General features: G+C 44.0%; 1 protein-coding gene and 1 pseudogene across 1 annotated transcript; both read right to left on the reverse strand.

The window, feature by feature from the left end:
* Nucleotides 1-1677: 1677 nt before the first annotated feature.
* Nucleotides 1678-13194, reverse strand: LOC125512282 (annotated as a pseudogene).
* On the reverse strand, nt 12608-14696 carry LOC125516687. The gene is made up of 4 exons (XM_048682035.1): nt 14674-14696; nt 13541-14228; nt 13345-13461; nt 12608-13218 (listed from the first exon to the last, which is right to left on the reverse strand). Exons 1-3 carry the CDS (start codon nt 14694-14696, stop codon nt 13363-13365), a joined length of 810 nt encoding a protein of 269 aa, XP_048537992.1. The 3' UTR covers nt 12608-13218; nt 13345-13362.
* Between the last annotated feature and the right edge of the window lie 833 nt (nt 14697-15529).

A 15529-nucleotide genomic window follows, 5' to 3' on the forward strand; every position in this document is an offset into this window, starting at 1 on the left:
CACGTTGCATTTGCTGTCACCCTGTCAGCCTTTCACAGATATAAGTGTCCGCCCTCTTACTGTGGTTCCTCCAAGTAAATCTATCCCCCTCGTACCCCAGATCACTTAGCTCACACGCCTCGAGAGCCTCTCTAAAGTTATCCATGCATTTTTGGCTCCGTCCAACACCACCAACCTTCTCATCACATGTGAGGATCTCGTTGAAGTCACCCACACAAAGCCAAGGGCGTCCGTGCTGGTGTTGCTGGCCGAGGATCTTCAACAGCCTCCATGTCTCCGCCTTACGCTCCGATTCAGACTCTCCATAGATTCCTGTGAGCCTCCAAACTCTACCATCTTCCTCCGTAACATCCACGTCAACATGCCTTTGCCATACTTGTACTAGCGAATACCGTTTTGGGTCTGAGGCCATGGAACCTGTTGACGATTTTTTTTTTCTTTGCGGGAACGTGTAGAGGAACTCTTTTGCTGGGTCGCTGCAGGCATTTTGCCAGCCGAGGACGGGACTGGTTGATTTGATTGGACCGAACTTCTTTTTTTTATCACGGTTGAACCCATTTTCTCTAAATGCTCATCTGCAACATGTTTATGGTAATACGTGATGGGCATGCACAACGGATTTCAATTAGAAGAGAAGGTCCATCTGGCTCGACAGTTCAACACGTCATGACGGAGGAGTCGGACCATCTGGCTCTAGTCATCAGTGTTTGGGAAGAGGCGGATAGAAGGCCAAACATCCAACGCAGGTTTCGGTATGAGGAGATGTGAACGAGGCATGACGCATATGAAGCAATGGTGCAAGAGGCGTGGGAGGCGGACGGCCACAAGGCTGGCTGCATGCAGGAGTTAATGCAAAAGTTGCGTCAGGTGTCGGGCTGCATGCAGCTGTGGGGCAAGGAGGTTTTTAGTTCTCTGCGTATCTATATCTACTAGTAGACTGCCCGTGGGTTGTCATGGGCTAACAAAAAATATGAAAAAGATAAATATGTTAACAAAAATGTATATCTATACCAATATAAAAAGACCCAAAGGGGCAGATTCAAACCATCTCGACCGTCAAATCATGTTATTTAGCAGTTCAAATCGCTTCAATGTTAAGCACCAGATACGTTTAACACTCTAATTACCCGCCATTGCTATTGGTTATAGACACGTTTTGACTCAATGATATCCCATGAAATCTGTCATGTAATTAATATCCTATCATTCCCGCGAAAAAAGTATTTGATATCTTACCAAATACCAACATGCAACAGATATATCTTACCTAATATAACATGCAACTAATATCCTATCTAATATAAACGTGCATTACACGTACATTATTACTAGTACAAAGAGAAATGTCATGTAGGAGTCATACATTGATATGAACTGATATGAATCAATGTTCTAAATAGCGGGGGCCCTCCATATCAGCTATTGTGACTGCTATAGACCGCTATACCCAGCTATTTTGCAAGTTTAGCGGGTTAATCCATTGTCCCTCGCTTATCAGCTATTGTGACGCTATAGACCGCTATACCCAGCTATTTTGCAAGTTTGGCAGGTTATGCCATTGTCTCTCGCTGATCAAACCGTTATAGACACGCTATAGCTGGCCTATAGCGGGCTATTTAAAACTTTGATATGAATAGTCATTAAATATCAATTCAGCACAACTGACAATCTATCATCTGCTCCAAAATTAACACATGTGCTTATCATACATCAATCTATTCAGGAGTGTTACATTATCAGACAATTTGTTGAGCACATGGTAGCTATATAAATAGTCCAGATCTCGTTCATGTTGACAGAAATTAGCAATGCTCACAGCTACATACGAAATCGGCCTGAGACAATTTTCTAGCTTCTTTCTATTTTTACAGTGTCACATGCAGAATTTCCAAAGATTGAACTTCTTAATAATGACGTGCCTTCACGTCCATGTAGGAACTTTATGGTCGATCCGGCCAATAAATTGCTCCGATGCTGGCGAGAAATCTTCCATTCGAGCTTCCATCGCCCCTCCGCCGCACAGATCTGGCAATCTCCACTCACTCCCCTCATAGGCGGCAACTGCTTGATATGTTAAGACACTCATTGCCGTCCCCACCTACTCCCCTCATAGGAACATTGAACCGTAAAAACATTATCAGCGTATTAGGCTTCCATCATGAGTTATATCTTCGCTTCTATGAACACATCAAGACATAAAACTTTTGTGTTTGGTAAGAAAATTAAGCAGATATGAAGGTAAAATGAAATCATCAATATAATTCCCGCATATACTACTACATGGAACAGACATGAAATGTCGTGGAAACTGCTGAAACTTACTTTTCTAGAACATAGAAAACAACAATACAAACTGTTCACTGCTGACTTGCACATACTTCGCAATTAGCAAACACGCTTCATCAAGTATGTAGATGCGGCGAACAGGAGCACATACTTGGACAGAGCATACCGCATGGGGGCGAGGCTCCAGACCAACACTCCCCCAACCCTCCAATTTTATTGGAGTACTTTGTATCTCATATATAGGTGCCGTTTATTCACACGTGTAGTACTATTTTTCGTTGACACGGATGATATCTTAAATAAAACTTCCTAGCCTATTACCTGAGATAAGATCCTTTTGTTCACATGTGCCAGGTACTTGCTTCTCACAAAATACAAAATCTGGAAGTAACTAAATTGTTGCATTTTATCAAGTTTATCTTCTTGGCAAATGGAAGCAAGCTGAGTATCAGGAGTGACACAAGAAATCAACAGCAGTACGTAAACCAAGACCTCAGGTAGGGGAGTGTTTCTGTCCGAGTACACGTACAAATCTCTCAGGAGAATATTGCAGTGAGGTAAGCAAATAACAAATTATAAAGTTGACAAGCATGTTGGTTGATATTAAAAGAGAGTAATAAATAAACCAAGAAGTGACACTATTCTATGGTGTACCTAATCAAAGTTTCCCCTTAATTTATATATGTAACTGTAGAAAAATATTGACATCCACAAGAGATTACAAAAAGCAACAGGTCATACCTACATGTATTTGATTGGTTTCCCTGTTTTATTCACCTTCCCATTCTCCGCTAATCCTTCCTTCAAGTCTCCATCTTCTGACTGAATTTAATCAGATATGCAGCTCATGGATCCTCCTTTTCTTCCCCTACAAATTCACTGGTATCCAAGCAGCTCCATGCATGATAATGAAATAAACCAGAAGATATACTGGTAATACTATGAGAAAAGATTGTGGCTGTTCTACACCCATGGACATTGCACCCCAGGTACACACACAATCAAGAAAAAAAAATCAAAAAAATCTGAAACTTTGCAGAATAATGACATGGCGCTTGCAGAATTATGAGCAAATGTTTTAGGTGCTTGCAAAATTATGTGGCCAAATGACATCTGAAGAGCTCTGTACAAAAAAAAAATCAAAGATTGTGCTCAAATATAAAATCTGAAACGTGGGTGCAGAGCAAGAGTTTGTATTTCATTTCATATGGAGATCATTCGATGTTATTTGGTGACCAAACTTTGAAAGTTTGTAAAACATTTTCTTATAATCAATTCCACGAAGTTTCAGATTTTTTTTATTGTTCAGTCTACAACTTTTCTTCTCCCTCCTCTATTTATTCAGCGATTACAATGCTAACTGAAAAACAGAAAAGCATGACATATCCGAGTTGTGAGTGCCGCCATCCTAGAACTCCTTGCACACCTCTCTGCATCGTCGCCGTGACCGTTGTGCCGTGCCATCCCATGATCCAATCATTGCGACGATCTATCCTAACAATCTAGGACATCGTCACAACTTGGTTTGTTTCTGCTAAAGTTTAACTGAAGAAAAAAAGCTGACGAAACTGAGTTCAAACAACTACAGCTACGACTCTAACAAAACTGAATTTTCTGAATATTCCGACAGCAGCTGTTAACCCAGTAATCACAAGACCACCTTTCTAAGAAAATCAGGGTCCCAATAGACAAAAGCAAGCATGGAGACGAAGCTTAAATTTTAGAGGGACAACCCATACGTCTACCAGTGTTATACTATTATCAAATAGCAAAATTATGATGAAATTTGATTTCAATGTAGAAGCATATATATAGATTATTTAAAAACATGGCATCGCTATTGCGCATAGTTGAATGTAAGGTGGATTGGGTAAATCTCATGATATACTTCAGCCCATGGCCCATGTAGCCCCTTGTAGAGACCATTCATGGAGGGTCAAAATTCAACTTGTCGTTGAGCAGTCTTGGAACATGTTTAAGGTATACACATGCAAGGCTGCCAAGCCCCAGCAAGACTTCCATGGCGCTGCTGTCAAGAAACGTGCCATCAGGGTCTGACACATGTTTCAGGAAGCAAGTGCTCATTTCTTTGCCAGGAAATTTATTTGATAGAAGCTCTATGCTGTAATAACTTTTGTTGCCTTGCCCTGAAACCGTTTCTTCTGTAGGGGCATAAATTGCAGTAAACTAAGATATGACACTCTTTACATGTAAGTGGTAGATTGCATAATCATATAAAGTATAGAAGAATTGAAGGTTAATGGACTTACATTGCCCTAGCAAAAATGTGTGCAAAACAGGAAACACAACCTGCTCAATTTTACTTAAAAATGAAGCAAAACAAAAATAGTTGTGATCCCAAGGCCAAAAGGCAATTTAAAAAATGGCATCTTAATAGCATAATATCGCTTACGAACATCTAATAGAGTAGAAACAGGTAGTTCGAAGGAACAATCTATATTTTTGTAGATTAATGAAATCACCGGTGCTCCTATGTAACAATTCTGAATTCAAAACCATATTGGAAAGGACACTTTGCCAAAATAAGGAGTAGTACTTAAATTCTCTATCTAAACACATGCACTTGGGATATAGCTCGCCATTGCTAAACACACACGCACCTGTAAACGCACGGGCATCCAGATAACAAAGATATGTCTTTTTTTCACAAAACAAATATTTCTCGCTTTCTCAATTGTAACCAAAGTTTCAGATCACGAGCGAAAACAGCGCGATCACGGCGCTATCGCGTGCTGGAAGCCTTCCCGCGAGGCGATCCCTTAAAAAACGCGATCTGCTGCTAACCGCATGATCGCGCGCGAAACGACGCTATTTGACTTTGCTGTCGCTGCAAATTTGCGGTTATGGGCCGAAAGACTGAAACACAAGGCCCTAACAGACCAGAAATGGCCCAAATTTCACGATGGTATATAGCACCTCCTCCAGAAAACCTAGCTCGTGTCCCCCCATTCCCTTCTCTCACTCCCATCAAAAAGTTTGCGGCGGCTGCGCCGTTCTTCCCACCAGCGCCGACTGATGCTTCCTTGGAAGCCAGATTCGAATGCGGGGGAGGTGGAAAGGCGACCGACGACGAGGGGCCTCTGCACGCCGCCGCCTCTGCGACCACGATGACATCTTAGTCTCACTCTCACACGGTTCCAGCAGCCGGGGCAACCACATCGCCAGGAGGTACATGAGTCCTCCGATTCCATAGTTCATTGGTAGAATATTCAGACTTGTTTGTTGATTCAGATTGTAGGCTCTGGGAGGGATTCAGATTTGTTTGTTGATTGGAAGAAGAAGAAGATGATCCCTGTTACTCCTCAAGAAGATCTGCTCTCTGCTTCCTCTGCTTCAGAAAGTGACGACGACAACGAGGACACCGACATGAGTTCTGGTTCTGTCATGTGAGCTTGTGGGTTTCTCTATTAAGTTCCTTTTGGCGCTCATGATTCTATCCTTTCCTGTGTGCTTTTGACAAATGAATTCTGAAAACTTTGTGATGCATATAATGGACTATGGACATGCTGCTGTTGTTACTGAACGTAAGCGCCGAACTGTTGATGTTATGCTTGATGCAACTCTTGAATTTGTATTTCTATTTATCTGTTGAACTGCTGCAGATCTCTACTATACTTGTTATGTTCGAATTTATTTTGAGAATCCTTTTTTTCTACTGAAAATACCCTGTTTTCTGAGAAAAACATGCACATGTATTAGTATGGATGTGTGATATACATGTGCAAATACTGTAGCCGCGAAATGGGTTAGCGGCCGCTATAGCCGGCGATAGCGGCTGTAGCGTTGGCACAGAGCCAGCCGCTAAATGCCTTAATCCGCGATCTGAAACCTTGATTGTAACTACATTTACAAATGTAGAAGAAAAAGTGGGAGAAATACTGAAGATACTACAGTACAAGGATATTAGTGGTAGCACCGGCGGAGCTCTCGGTAGGGCGAGGCAGGGTGTCCGCCCAACCTTTATTTCCGGCAAACACGCTCGATCGACGGATGACAGGTGCAATAAGTCAATGAAAGGAAGAGTTCTCTTTGATGTTGGGTCGTGACTTGTGAGAAGGCTCCTTATTTGGGTCATGCCCTTGCCTGATGGCTGCACACACGTCACACACATGACGTACCGAACCAGTCATCACAAAGGTACGAACAGGAACAGCAGAACACAAACCACCAGCCCTGGCGCATGCCACGCGCGAACCCCAGCAGGCTAGCGGCTAGCAGCAGGCAGCAGGAGCGCTGGTGCCAGAGGCCAAGGTGGACGGTGAAGACGCACGCCCTGGCGCTAGAGGCTAGCAGCGAGGAAGTCTCACGTGCTGTAGTCTCGGCTGACCTACCTCAAAAAAATTTGGTCCTCCGCCACTGATGAGCGGTAGCATGCTGACTAAACAGCTCAAGAAATTCTAGTCCATTTTACCGGCATCTAAAACAGTAGTATTTGCCTATATCTTTTTTTTTCCTGTTTATAACAATAGGAATTGTGAACGTATAGTCTTTACCTTGGCTTTAAATATCCTGCGGCCATCAAACCCACTGCATATGTCTCAGTAGAACAACAATACACTACAGAAGAGTACTCTTGTATTATCTACTTAATCTAAAAACCATTCGATCTTCACTAAAACTGCTTTCTGAACTCCATTAATGTCATAACAAAAAGTCATGAGGGCGAACGAACCATGATGTGCTTACCATGGCAAAGAAGATGTCACGATAAGGCAAGCAAGATCTGAATTAGAAAGAACCCATCACGTACTGAAAATTCTTGAGTGTGAGAGCACACCTGCCACACACACGGGTAACGAAGATTGAGATCGACGCACCTGTGATGGCGTCCTCTATGGAGCCGATATTCCGGTCGTTGGACCTCGACGCGACCTTGTACGCCACCTGCTCTTCCAAATGAGATATCCCTCACGCCACCCCGCTGCAAATCGACCGCCCACCTAGCCTGTTACATGTGAAAAAAAGCTATGAGTGTGTCAATTCCTGTAGTATCTCTCAATATACAAGCAGCACTACATGTCTTTGCTTATGAAGTTATAAACACCTTTGTATTCGCTAAAAGATGATCATGATATTTCTATGACAGCTCAAAGTGCTGCCCGGCTGAGTGATGGCTGAGCTTGACCGGCGCGCCTCCAACAGTACCAGCGTCCAGACCTACACCTACCTCAGTGTGCCGGTTATCGGCAGAACCATCTCCCTCTACACGCCTTCCGCGGAAACACCGACGACCAATGGTTCAGATACCGGATCAAGAAGTACTGCTGGTCTCCATCATGTCGCTGCTGGGCTCGTGTTCGGTGCTGCTGGTGGGACAGTGGAAACTGTTTCATATTCAGCACCAACGGAGACATTTTGATGCAGACAAGTATGATGACAGTGGACAGGCAACATGGAGCCAGCAATTTGATGAGCATTTTTTACGGCCGCACTCCACTTTTCCATGTCTCTGCACTTCTCATTCTTGTTCCCACGTCCATATGGAGATCGTGGTTACCGGGTTGGGGTCTCCTACAAAAAAAAGAGTGAAAATGCATGCTACCATGAATACTGTCTTCAGTACAGAAAAGAACAAGCCTAATCCTTGTACATGCTATGGTGTCTTCCCAGGGCAAAGTTTATGCGCGAGCATCCATAACCGAGGTTAAACTGACCTACATAGTTGTCAATCAGCCCTGGGCGCTCTCAACTATAAGCTGAGGCTGCTTGACCAACTACATATTTCTCAGTCTTACAATTGATTGAAGTTTTAATAATATAACCACATTTTAGCCAAAATTCTGAACGGGATCTCAAAGTCCATCTGCTTGAAGCACACATGAAGGCAAAGTAGAACATGAAAAATAAGACACAAGGAATCAGGACAACCCTATCAATTTTGTCCGCATCAAGGACAAGGAGGGTTGCAACGACCAAGATCAGATGCTTTGAAGGCATGCAAGAGCTGTAGGGGTGAAAAGGGAACATGCTCATACCTGGTTTGAGAGTATCACCATCTGCCTGAGCCTTCTTCAACTCTGGTCATGGCCTGATTGAGCCTACTTTTCTTCATCTACATACAAAAGAGAAGAAATGGTTTGTTTACTTCAAGTGGTTGAATGAAAGATTAGAGAAAGGAATGAGGAGGCAGCCTCGATTGTGAAGACCTGTGGCAGGAATGGGGGCGGAGCGTGCTCATCAGTTGTCACGGCCATGCTGGCGGCGTGTGGGGATCCGAGGCGATGGCGGCGTCCTGGTGATCCGAGGCGACGGCGGCGGCGGCGTCCTGCCAGATCAAGGCAATTAAAACTATCACCAGATCATGAGTGTGTAAGACAATATATATGCTGTGTTAAACTGTAATTTTTCATGGCTTGCGAGCAATTCGCAGAACATCCATCGAACATTGCCATGGAGTTAGATATCTCCTACACCGTCGATTTTTTAAATTTCATACTACCACCTCCAATTGATGATTCAGGCCCTGTTTGATAGCTCTGTATTTTCTAAGTATTTTGGAAATACTACAGTTTTTAGGATTACCATGGTTTTAGGCCCTGTTTGATAACAAAGTATTTTCTAAGTATTTTAAGAATACTGCAGTTTTTAAGATTACCATAGTTTTATTTGCAATGAGTTGTTTGGTTGCCTCTGATAATTGTGGTTTTCAAACTGCAGTATTTGCTAAACTGTAGTTTTTTCTCTGCATAAAAAAAAGAGCCCAAGACCTCTTTTTTTAAAACAGAGCAGCTGGAAAGAAGGGATGGGACGTCCTTATCGATCTTCTTCGCTCGATCTAAAACAGAGCCATCGCTCCCACGCCGCCGCCGTCGCCTTTGGAGATATCTCCCTCGGCCCCTTCCTCTGCAGTCTGCACGGCTGTGCCTTTCCTAACTATGGATGTCGTGCAGCTCCGCTCGAACTGTTCGTCTAGACTGCTAGCTGGATCTCTATGCTTATTAATTCAACTCCGCTCGAGCTGTTCGTATAGTCTGCTAGCTGGATCCCAATGCTTGTTAATTGAAGACTGCTCGAGCTGTTCGTCTAGTCTGCTAGCAGTCTTATCCAGGACTTGTATACATGTCTTTAGAATCAGATAGGTTCACTGTCCGACCTTGTATAGAATATGGTTTTGCTAGTTGCTGGTTAGCTGAATATTTGCTCTGGATCAGTCCCATTTTTAAACAATTGCTTTGGATAAGTCCAGTCATGAACTTGTATATGCATGAACAAATGACATACTAGATACTACTGGAGATGCAGGCCTAGAGCCTTGAATTCAAACTCCTCCCAAAGTTGGCTTTTAATGCAAATAAGAAACTCAGCTGCGGGTTTCTCTTGCCTTATTTATGCATAAATTTCAAACTGTAAGCACTGGGAATTGTTTGGTGATGGCACTATTATTTGTTCTCTCAGAAGTTGATTTGTGGAATAAGTCAGAGATTTTTTGGTTTCATGTTGTATCCTTATCAATTTTCCTGATGTTTGTTTTGATTCGAACACTTAAATTGATGCATTTTGTTTTCCATTTGCAGACAAAAAAACACGAGCATCATGGACCACTGCTCAACTTGACCTGCTCGTTTCTATGATGAAAGAGTATGCAGATGCTGCTAAATTTGGTGATCAGAATGTATACGGCTTCGATGATGGCCAACTCATCATCTTTTCAGTGTTTACGCTTCAAAAAATCCCCCCACATTGATGGAGCAACTAGGATGACTTACAGAGGATAGAGACGATCCAAATATCAAGTGAATGTGCCGAGCGTGGCCGCGCGATTCCAGTCCTGGCGCAGCTCTTCGTGCCCCTTGACAGTGACGGATGACTGGCCAACTACGCCACGTGGTGGGTCGCCACCTCCACGTGTAGCTCGGCTGCGCCTCAATGGTGACGCAATGAAGGCCAAGCCTCTCCGTCTGTGTGTAGCTTCACCACCAGATGAGTCACAGGTGAGGCCGTGCCTTGGGCGGTCTTTTTTGTATACACAAGATACCCGTTCGGTTGTTATGCAGGCTGATGGTTAGGGATATCCAGCTAGCTAGCTACAAAAGCTCAACAGAAATAGTATTCAACCGGTCAGCCGCTTGCACTGCTAACGGCTAGGTAGCGTGTTTGAACGCAACGGCTAGGCTAGACAACAATACTGTGTTTTGCGGCAACAACCAAACAGGTCACAGTAATCTCAATACTTCAATATACTTTGGTATATTAAAACTGTGGTATCTTGTACCCACTAACAAAAATACTGTGGTTTTCAATACTTCGATTTTTCTAATAATTTGCTACCAAACATAGCCTTAATTACTTTGAGGCCCTGTTTGATAGCAAAGTATTTTTTAAGTATTCTTAGAATACTGCAGTTTTTTTTACTTACCATGGTTTTATTTACAGTGACCTGTTTGGTTGGCCCTGTTTGATAGCAAAGTATTTTCTAAGTATTTTAAGAATACTACAGTTTTTCCAAATATCATAGTTTTATTTACTCTGACCTGTTTGGTTAGCACTAAATATTGTGTTATTAAAACTAGAGTATTCTCGAAACTGTAGTAATTTCTCTGCATAAAAAAAAGAACCCTGGACCTCTTTTTTCAAAACAGAGCAAGGGAAAGAAACGAGCTAGCTAGGCTGGGTACATACGTACCTTGTGGTGGATGGTTGGTACGTACCTTGCCTGTTCAGTTTTTGTATTCTCCTGTTCTTATGCACGCGTATGGTAAGGTAAGGGCCACCTAGCTAGCTGCCGGGAATAACGCACCAGAAATTGTAAAGAAGCCAGCTAGGCGTGTTTACCCTGCTAACGGTAAGCTATATGCTAGCTAGCTGCATGTGCATGGCAGATAAGTCGAATGCAACAGAAAAAATATTCGAACGGCCAGCTAGCTGTGCTTGTTTGCACTGCTAACACAATGGCTAGACAACAAAATTCACAGTGGTGTGCGACAACAACCAAACAGGTTCTATGTATTGTGAATACTTCAAAATATTGTGTTTTGATGAAACCATGGTATCTCATACCTACTGGCAAAATTACTTCAGTTTTGGATACTTCAGTTCATTTCACCATTTGCTAGTATTTCCAATACTGTGGTAAATTCTCTGTATAAAAAAAGAACCCTTGTCTTCTTCTTTTTTTAAAACAGAGCAAGCGAAAGAAAAGAACCCGTCGCTGGCTATTCTCAGCAGACTCGTCTCGCTATCGAGCCATAGCCTCTGCCGCCGCCGCCACCGTCCAAAAGTGTCGACCATTTCCAGAGCCACAGAAAGGCTGGTATCTTGGTCCACATCGAACGGGAACTCGGCATTCTTAAAACAACCTGAAACAATTTGACGTGTCGGTGTAGGATGAAGTATCAAGTTCATCGAAAAGAGGTTTCTTGGGTGCTCTACTTACCACTGGGATCAGGAAATCTTAGCGATAAATTAACATGGTCGGTGACATGCATGTCGCCTTTTAGTGAGAATTCACCCTTCCATAGCATGAAACTGGCAGACTGCCGCCCATCTTTAGTCACACTCGAGACCAGGGAGACTGAAATAGGAGGCGCTGGGATAGGCTTGTCTTTCTGGAGGAAACAGTTCTTCAAGAGCTCATTTGCACAAAGTCTTTCAGCTGCCGGAGCCAAACAGATTTCTATGAAACCTCTTACTTCTGCATCTTCAACCTTGGATAGCACAGCTGGTTTTATACCCTATATAAAAAAGCATTGGAAGAAAATCAGTTGTTGTTTGATAGATAATCTTTCAAAAAGGATGGGTACTTTGTGGACCCCAAAGCACTTACTTCACAAATTTTCTTGTATATCCATGGCTTGCCTTCGCATTCACTGTATGGTTATTCACATGTCACCATTTCAAGCATGCACATCCCAAATGAATATATATCCACCAACTCGTTGTAATTCCCAGTGAAGAGTTCTGGTGCCATAAACTCTAATGTGCCTGCATTTTGATGACACAACTCTTGTTAGTACAAACCTTCCTAAAAATGTTATTTCTAAGACAAAGTACGCTGTGAGTGTGTCGTATCATTAAGAGTAAATCTACTGTAAACAGAATATATGTATACATTTCACACATCTGTAGCTGTTAGAAAAACACAATTCCACACACCTTCGATACTTCTCGTTTTCCGTTGATGCAAAAATGTCGCCAGACCAAAGTCGCCAATCTTCACTTGTCCATCATGACCGTTTATGAATATGTTGTCACACTTTAAATCCCTATGAATAATGGATGGTTCCTGACTCCGAAGATATTCCAGCCCTGTCAATATCTGTATTGCCCACCCTCTCATAGCCTTCATACCAACTTTATTGTGCTTCTTACGGAACCTGGTTATCATTCCAAATTGCAATGATCAGAATGTACTGAATGAAAGGGCGATAAGAGTGAACTCTATGCATGGTTAAATTTCAATCAAACTTTCTCCACACAACAACAGACTCCGGCATGGTTGGTTACTAAGAAACCAATTCAATAAAGTACATCAACTTATAAACAGAAAGGGTAATCCATAACAGAATCAGGCAAAGCATTACGAACGAGGCGGACTGGAGTTTATATGCACATGACCTACATGTACGGGAATGTTTTCATTAGCATGCCTAGTCTAGAACATAAAAGGTGCAAGCCCATCCCTTTGCCGTAAGCATTCAAAATAACAAGCCTACTGTTCAACATTTTCTCCAGTAAAATACAGGTTGCCAGGCAGGTCATACTAACTCCACGGGTTACAAAATATACAGGCAATCCAATGATATAAACATCAAGAAGAAATCCTTAACGGGAAAGCAAGAAGGAATCGACCGATCTGGGACAATTCGAAGCAGCAGACCTTAACGGGGTTGAAGCAGCAGCCTTCCCCTCGTGCTCATCATCGCCTCCATGGCCTGCACACAGCCACCACCGTCACTCGGCCTGCTGCTGCTGCTGCTAAAACAACAACAACAGCAACCACCACCAATTAGCCTAGTAAATCCAAAAATCCAATTGTGATGAAAAAACATGTCCACATCATGTGACTGCTGCAAACTGGACCCTTTTTTCGATACGCACATGGCTGCTGCAATACAATCACACACAAAAAAGACATCTTGTAGTAGGAGGCAGGGAGGGTTGGAGCAGAGCATCTTCTCCATGGACCTCCTCTCTCTCCCACATGCCCTTGAATTCCTTGACACAATACAAGCAGACATCAGATGTTGGAGATGAAGAAGAAGACAAGGGTAGGGGAGGAGGGATTGGTACCTACCCTGGTCGAGGGGAGTTTCATCTCCATGGCATCGCACGGAGGGAAGCTCGACGATGGCGGGCGTCCTTGGAGGTTGAGGAAGAACCGGTCGTCCTCGAGCAGGACAAATTCATCCAGGAGACAGAGCTGCGCGTGGGGGCTGGGTAGACATCGGAGATGAACCGCCAGAAACCCGGAGTTGGAGGCGACTGAAGCCCTTGCCACCGGGGAGCGGCGAATCCAGCCGGATGGGTGGACGCAGCGGCGCGAGGCGAGCACAGGAGGAGTGTGATGCGCGCCGTCGGAATCAACCGGCCGAGATCTAGATGGGGCGGCGGAGAGAGAGTTGGGTGAGTGGGTGCGGGTGCGTGGAGAGGGCGGCGGTGGTTGGGTGGCGCCCGCGGAGGAGTGGTGAGGGGGCGTGACACCGGCGGCGGCGTATGGAACCCTAGCCCAGGTCCGCAATGAAGGCGGCGCCTCGTCTCGTTCCTCGGCGGCGGCGGCTCGTCTCGGATCGGCGGCATTCCAGGGATCCGCGAGCGCGAGGGCGGCGGCGAAGGTATGGATGCGAGTGCGAGGGCAGCGGTGACCTGGAAGCGGCGGCTCCTCTCGTTCCCCGGCGGCGGCGGCGGCTCCTTTCGGGGCTGGGGTGTCGTTTGAGAGATGCAGCAAATCGAGATCTGATGAGCCTCGTTTTCTTACGTGCGGCCTGAGATAGGAAAGAAAACCAGACAAAAAAAACGACGAAAAAAAATCTACGAGAAAAAACCGAACGAAAATGGTGGGACGAGAATAAACCCGAAACGGATACTACCAACTGAGACATTAAGAGTAGAGATACCAATATAAAAAGACCCAAAGGGGCAGATCCAATTAATCTCGGCCATCGAACTAAGTTAATCCAACGACTTAGACTACTCCAATGGCGAGCGTTAAACATGTTTAACGTGTAATTAATATCATACAAAATATTGCATTAATCATAGATTAACACATAAATAATAACATACCTAATATTCGCATGCAAATAATATATTCCAAAATATTAACGTGCGTTGCACGTGCGCATTTACTAGTACAAATTAAACAACTCAAAGCCAGCATGCAAGAGATTAAAAAAAATGAACCAACACCAGGGCGCATACCAAGGTTACGTGAAGTGAGCAATCAGCTGCATGAGCTCTATCTACGTGAAGAAATAATGCAAAGACAGCAGTCCAGAGTAGACTAGCTGCGGGCAGATGATAAAATGTTTGCATCGGTCGGATGGATCCAGATGTTCGGATGATGAGGGCATGCATGTGATGGCGAGGGACTTTTATGTTGAGCTGTTCACGTTGCAAGGAGCATCTAATATGGAAAGAATCTTAGACAATTCGGTTTGTGTGACGGATAATATGAATAACGAGCTCGGAGCTCCTATTGCTGATGACGAGATCGAGAGAGCCCTCTTCCAGGTGGGGCCTACCAAGGCTCCGGGGCAAGATGGGCTACCGGCACTTTTCTACCAACGACACTGGTCTTTGGTAAAGGAGAAAGTATGCAAGGCTGTGAGGGAGTTCTTGGGTGGAGGGGAGATTCCGGAAGGGTTTAATGACACTATCATAGTCTTGGCCCCGATGACAAAATCATCGAATTTGATGTCTCAATTCAGGCCCATTAGCCTAATGTAATGTTCTTTATAAAATTGCAGCAAAGTGTTGGGGAACACAGTAATTTCAGAAAAAAATCTGCGCACACGCAAGATCATGGTGATGCACAGCAAACGAGAGGGGAGAGTGTTGTCCATGTATCCTCGTAGACCGTAAGCAGAAGTGTTATGACAACGCGGTTGATGTAGTCGTACGTCTTCACGATCGACCGATTCTAGTACCGAAAGTACGGCACCTCCGCGATCTGCACACGTTCGGCTCGGTGACGTCCCACAAACTCACGATCCAGCTGAGTGTCGAATGAGAGCTTCGTCAACACGACGACGTGATGACGGTGATGATGATGCTACCGGAACAG

Source organism: Triticum urartu, chromosome 6, assembly GCF_003073215.2.
Source record: "Triticum urartu cultivar G1812 chromosome 6, Tu2.1, whole genome shotgun sequence".
Lineage (NCBI taxonomy): Eukaryota > Viridiplantae > Streptophyta > Magnoliopsida > Poales > Poaceae > Triticum > Triticum urartu.

Coding starts and splice junctions, on each gene's coding strand:
- LOC125516687 (XM_048682035.1), bottom strand. CDS start 14,696: ATGCAGCTGATTGCTCACTTCAC. Junction 14,229..14,673: donor CAGCTGATTGCTCACTTCAC/GTAACCTTGGTA, acceptor TTCCTATCTCAG/GCCGCACGTAAGAAAACGAG. Junction 13,462..13,540: donor TGAAACTCCCCTCGACCAGG/GTAGGTACCAAT, acceptor TATTGTGTCAAG/GAATTCAAGGGCATGTGGGA.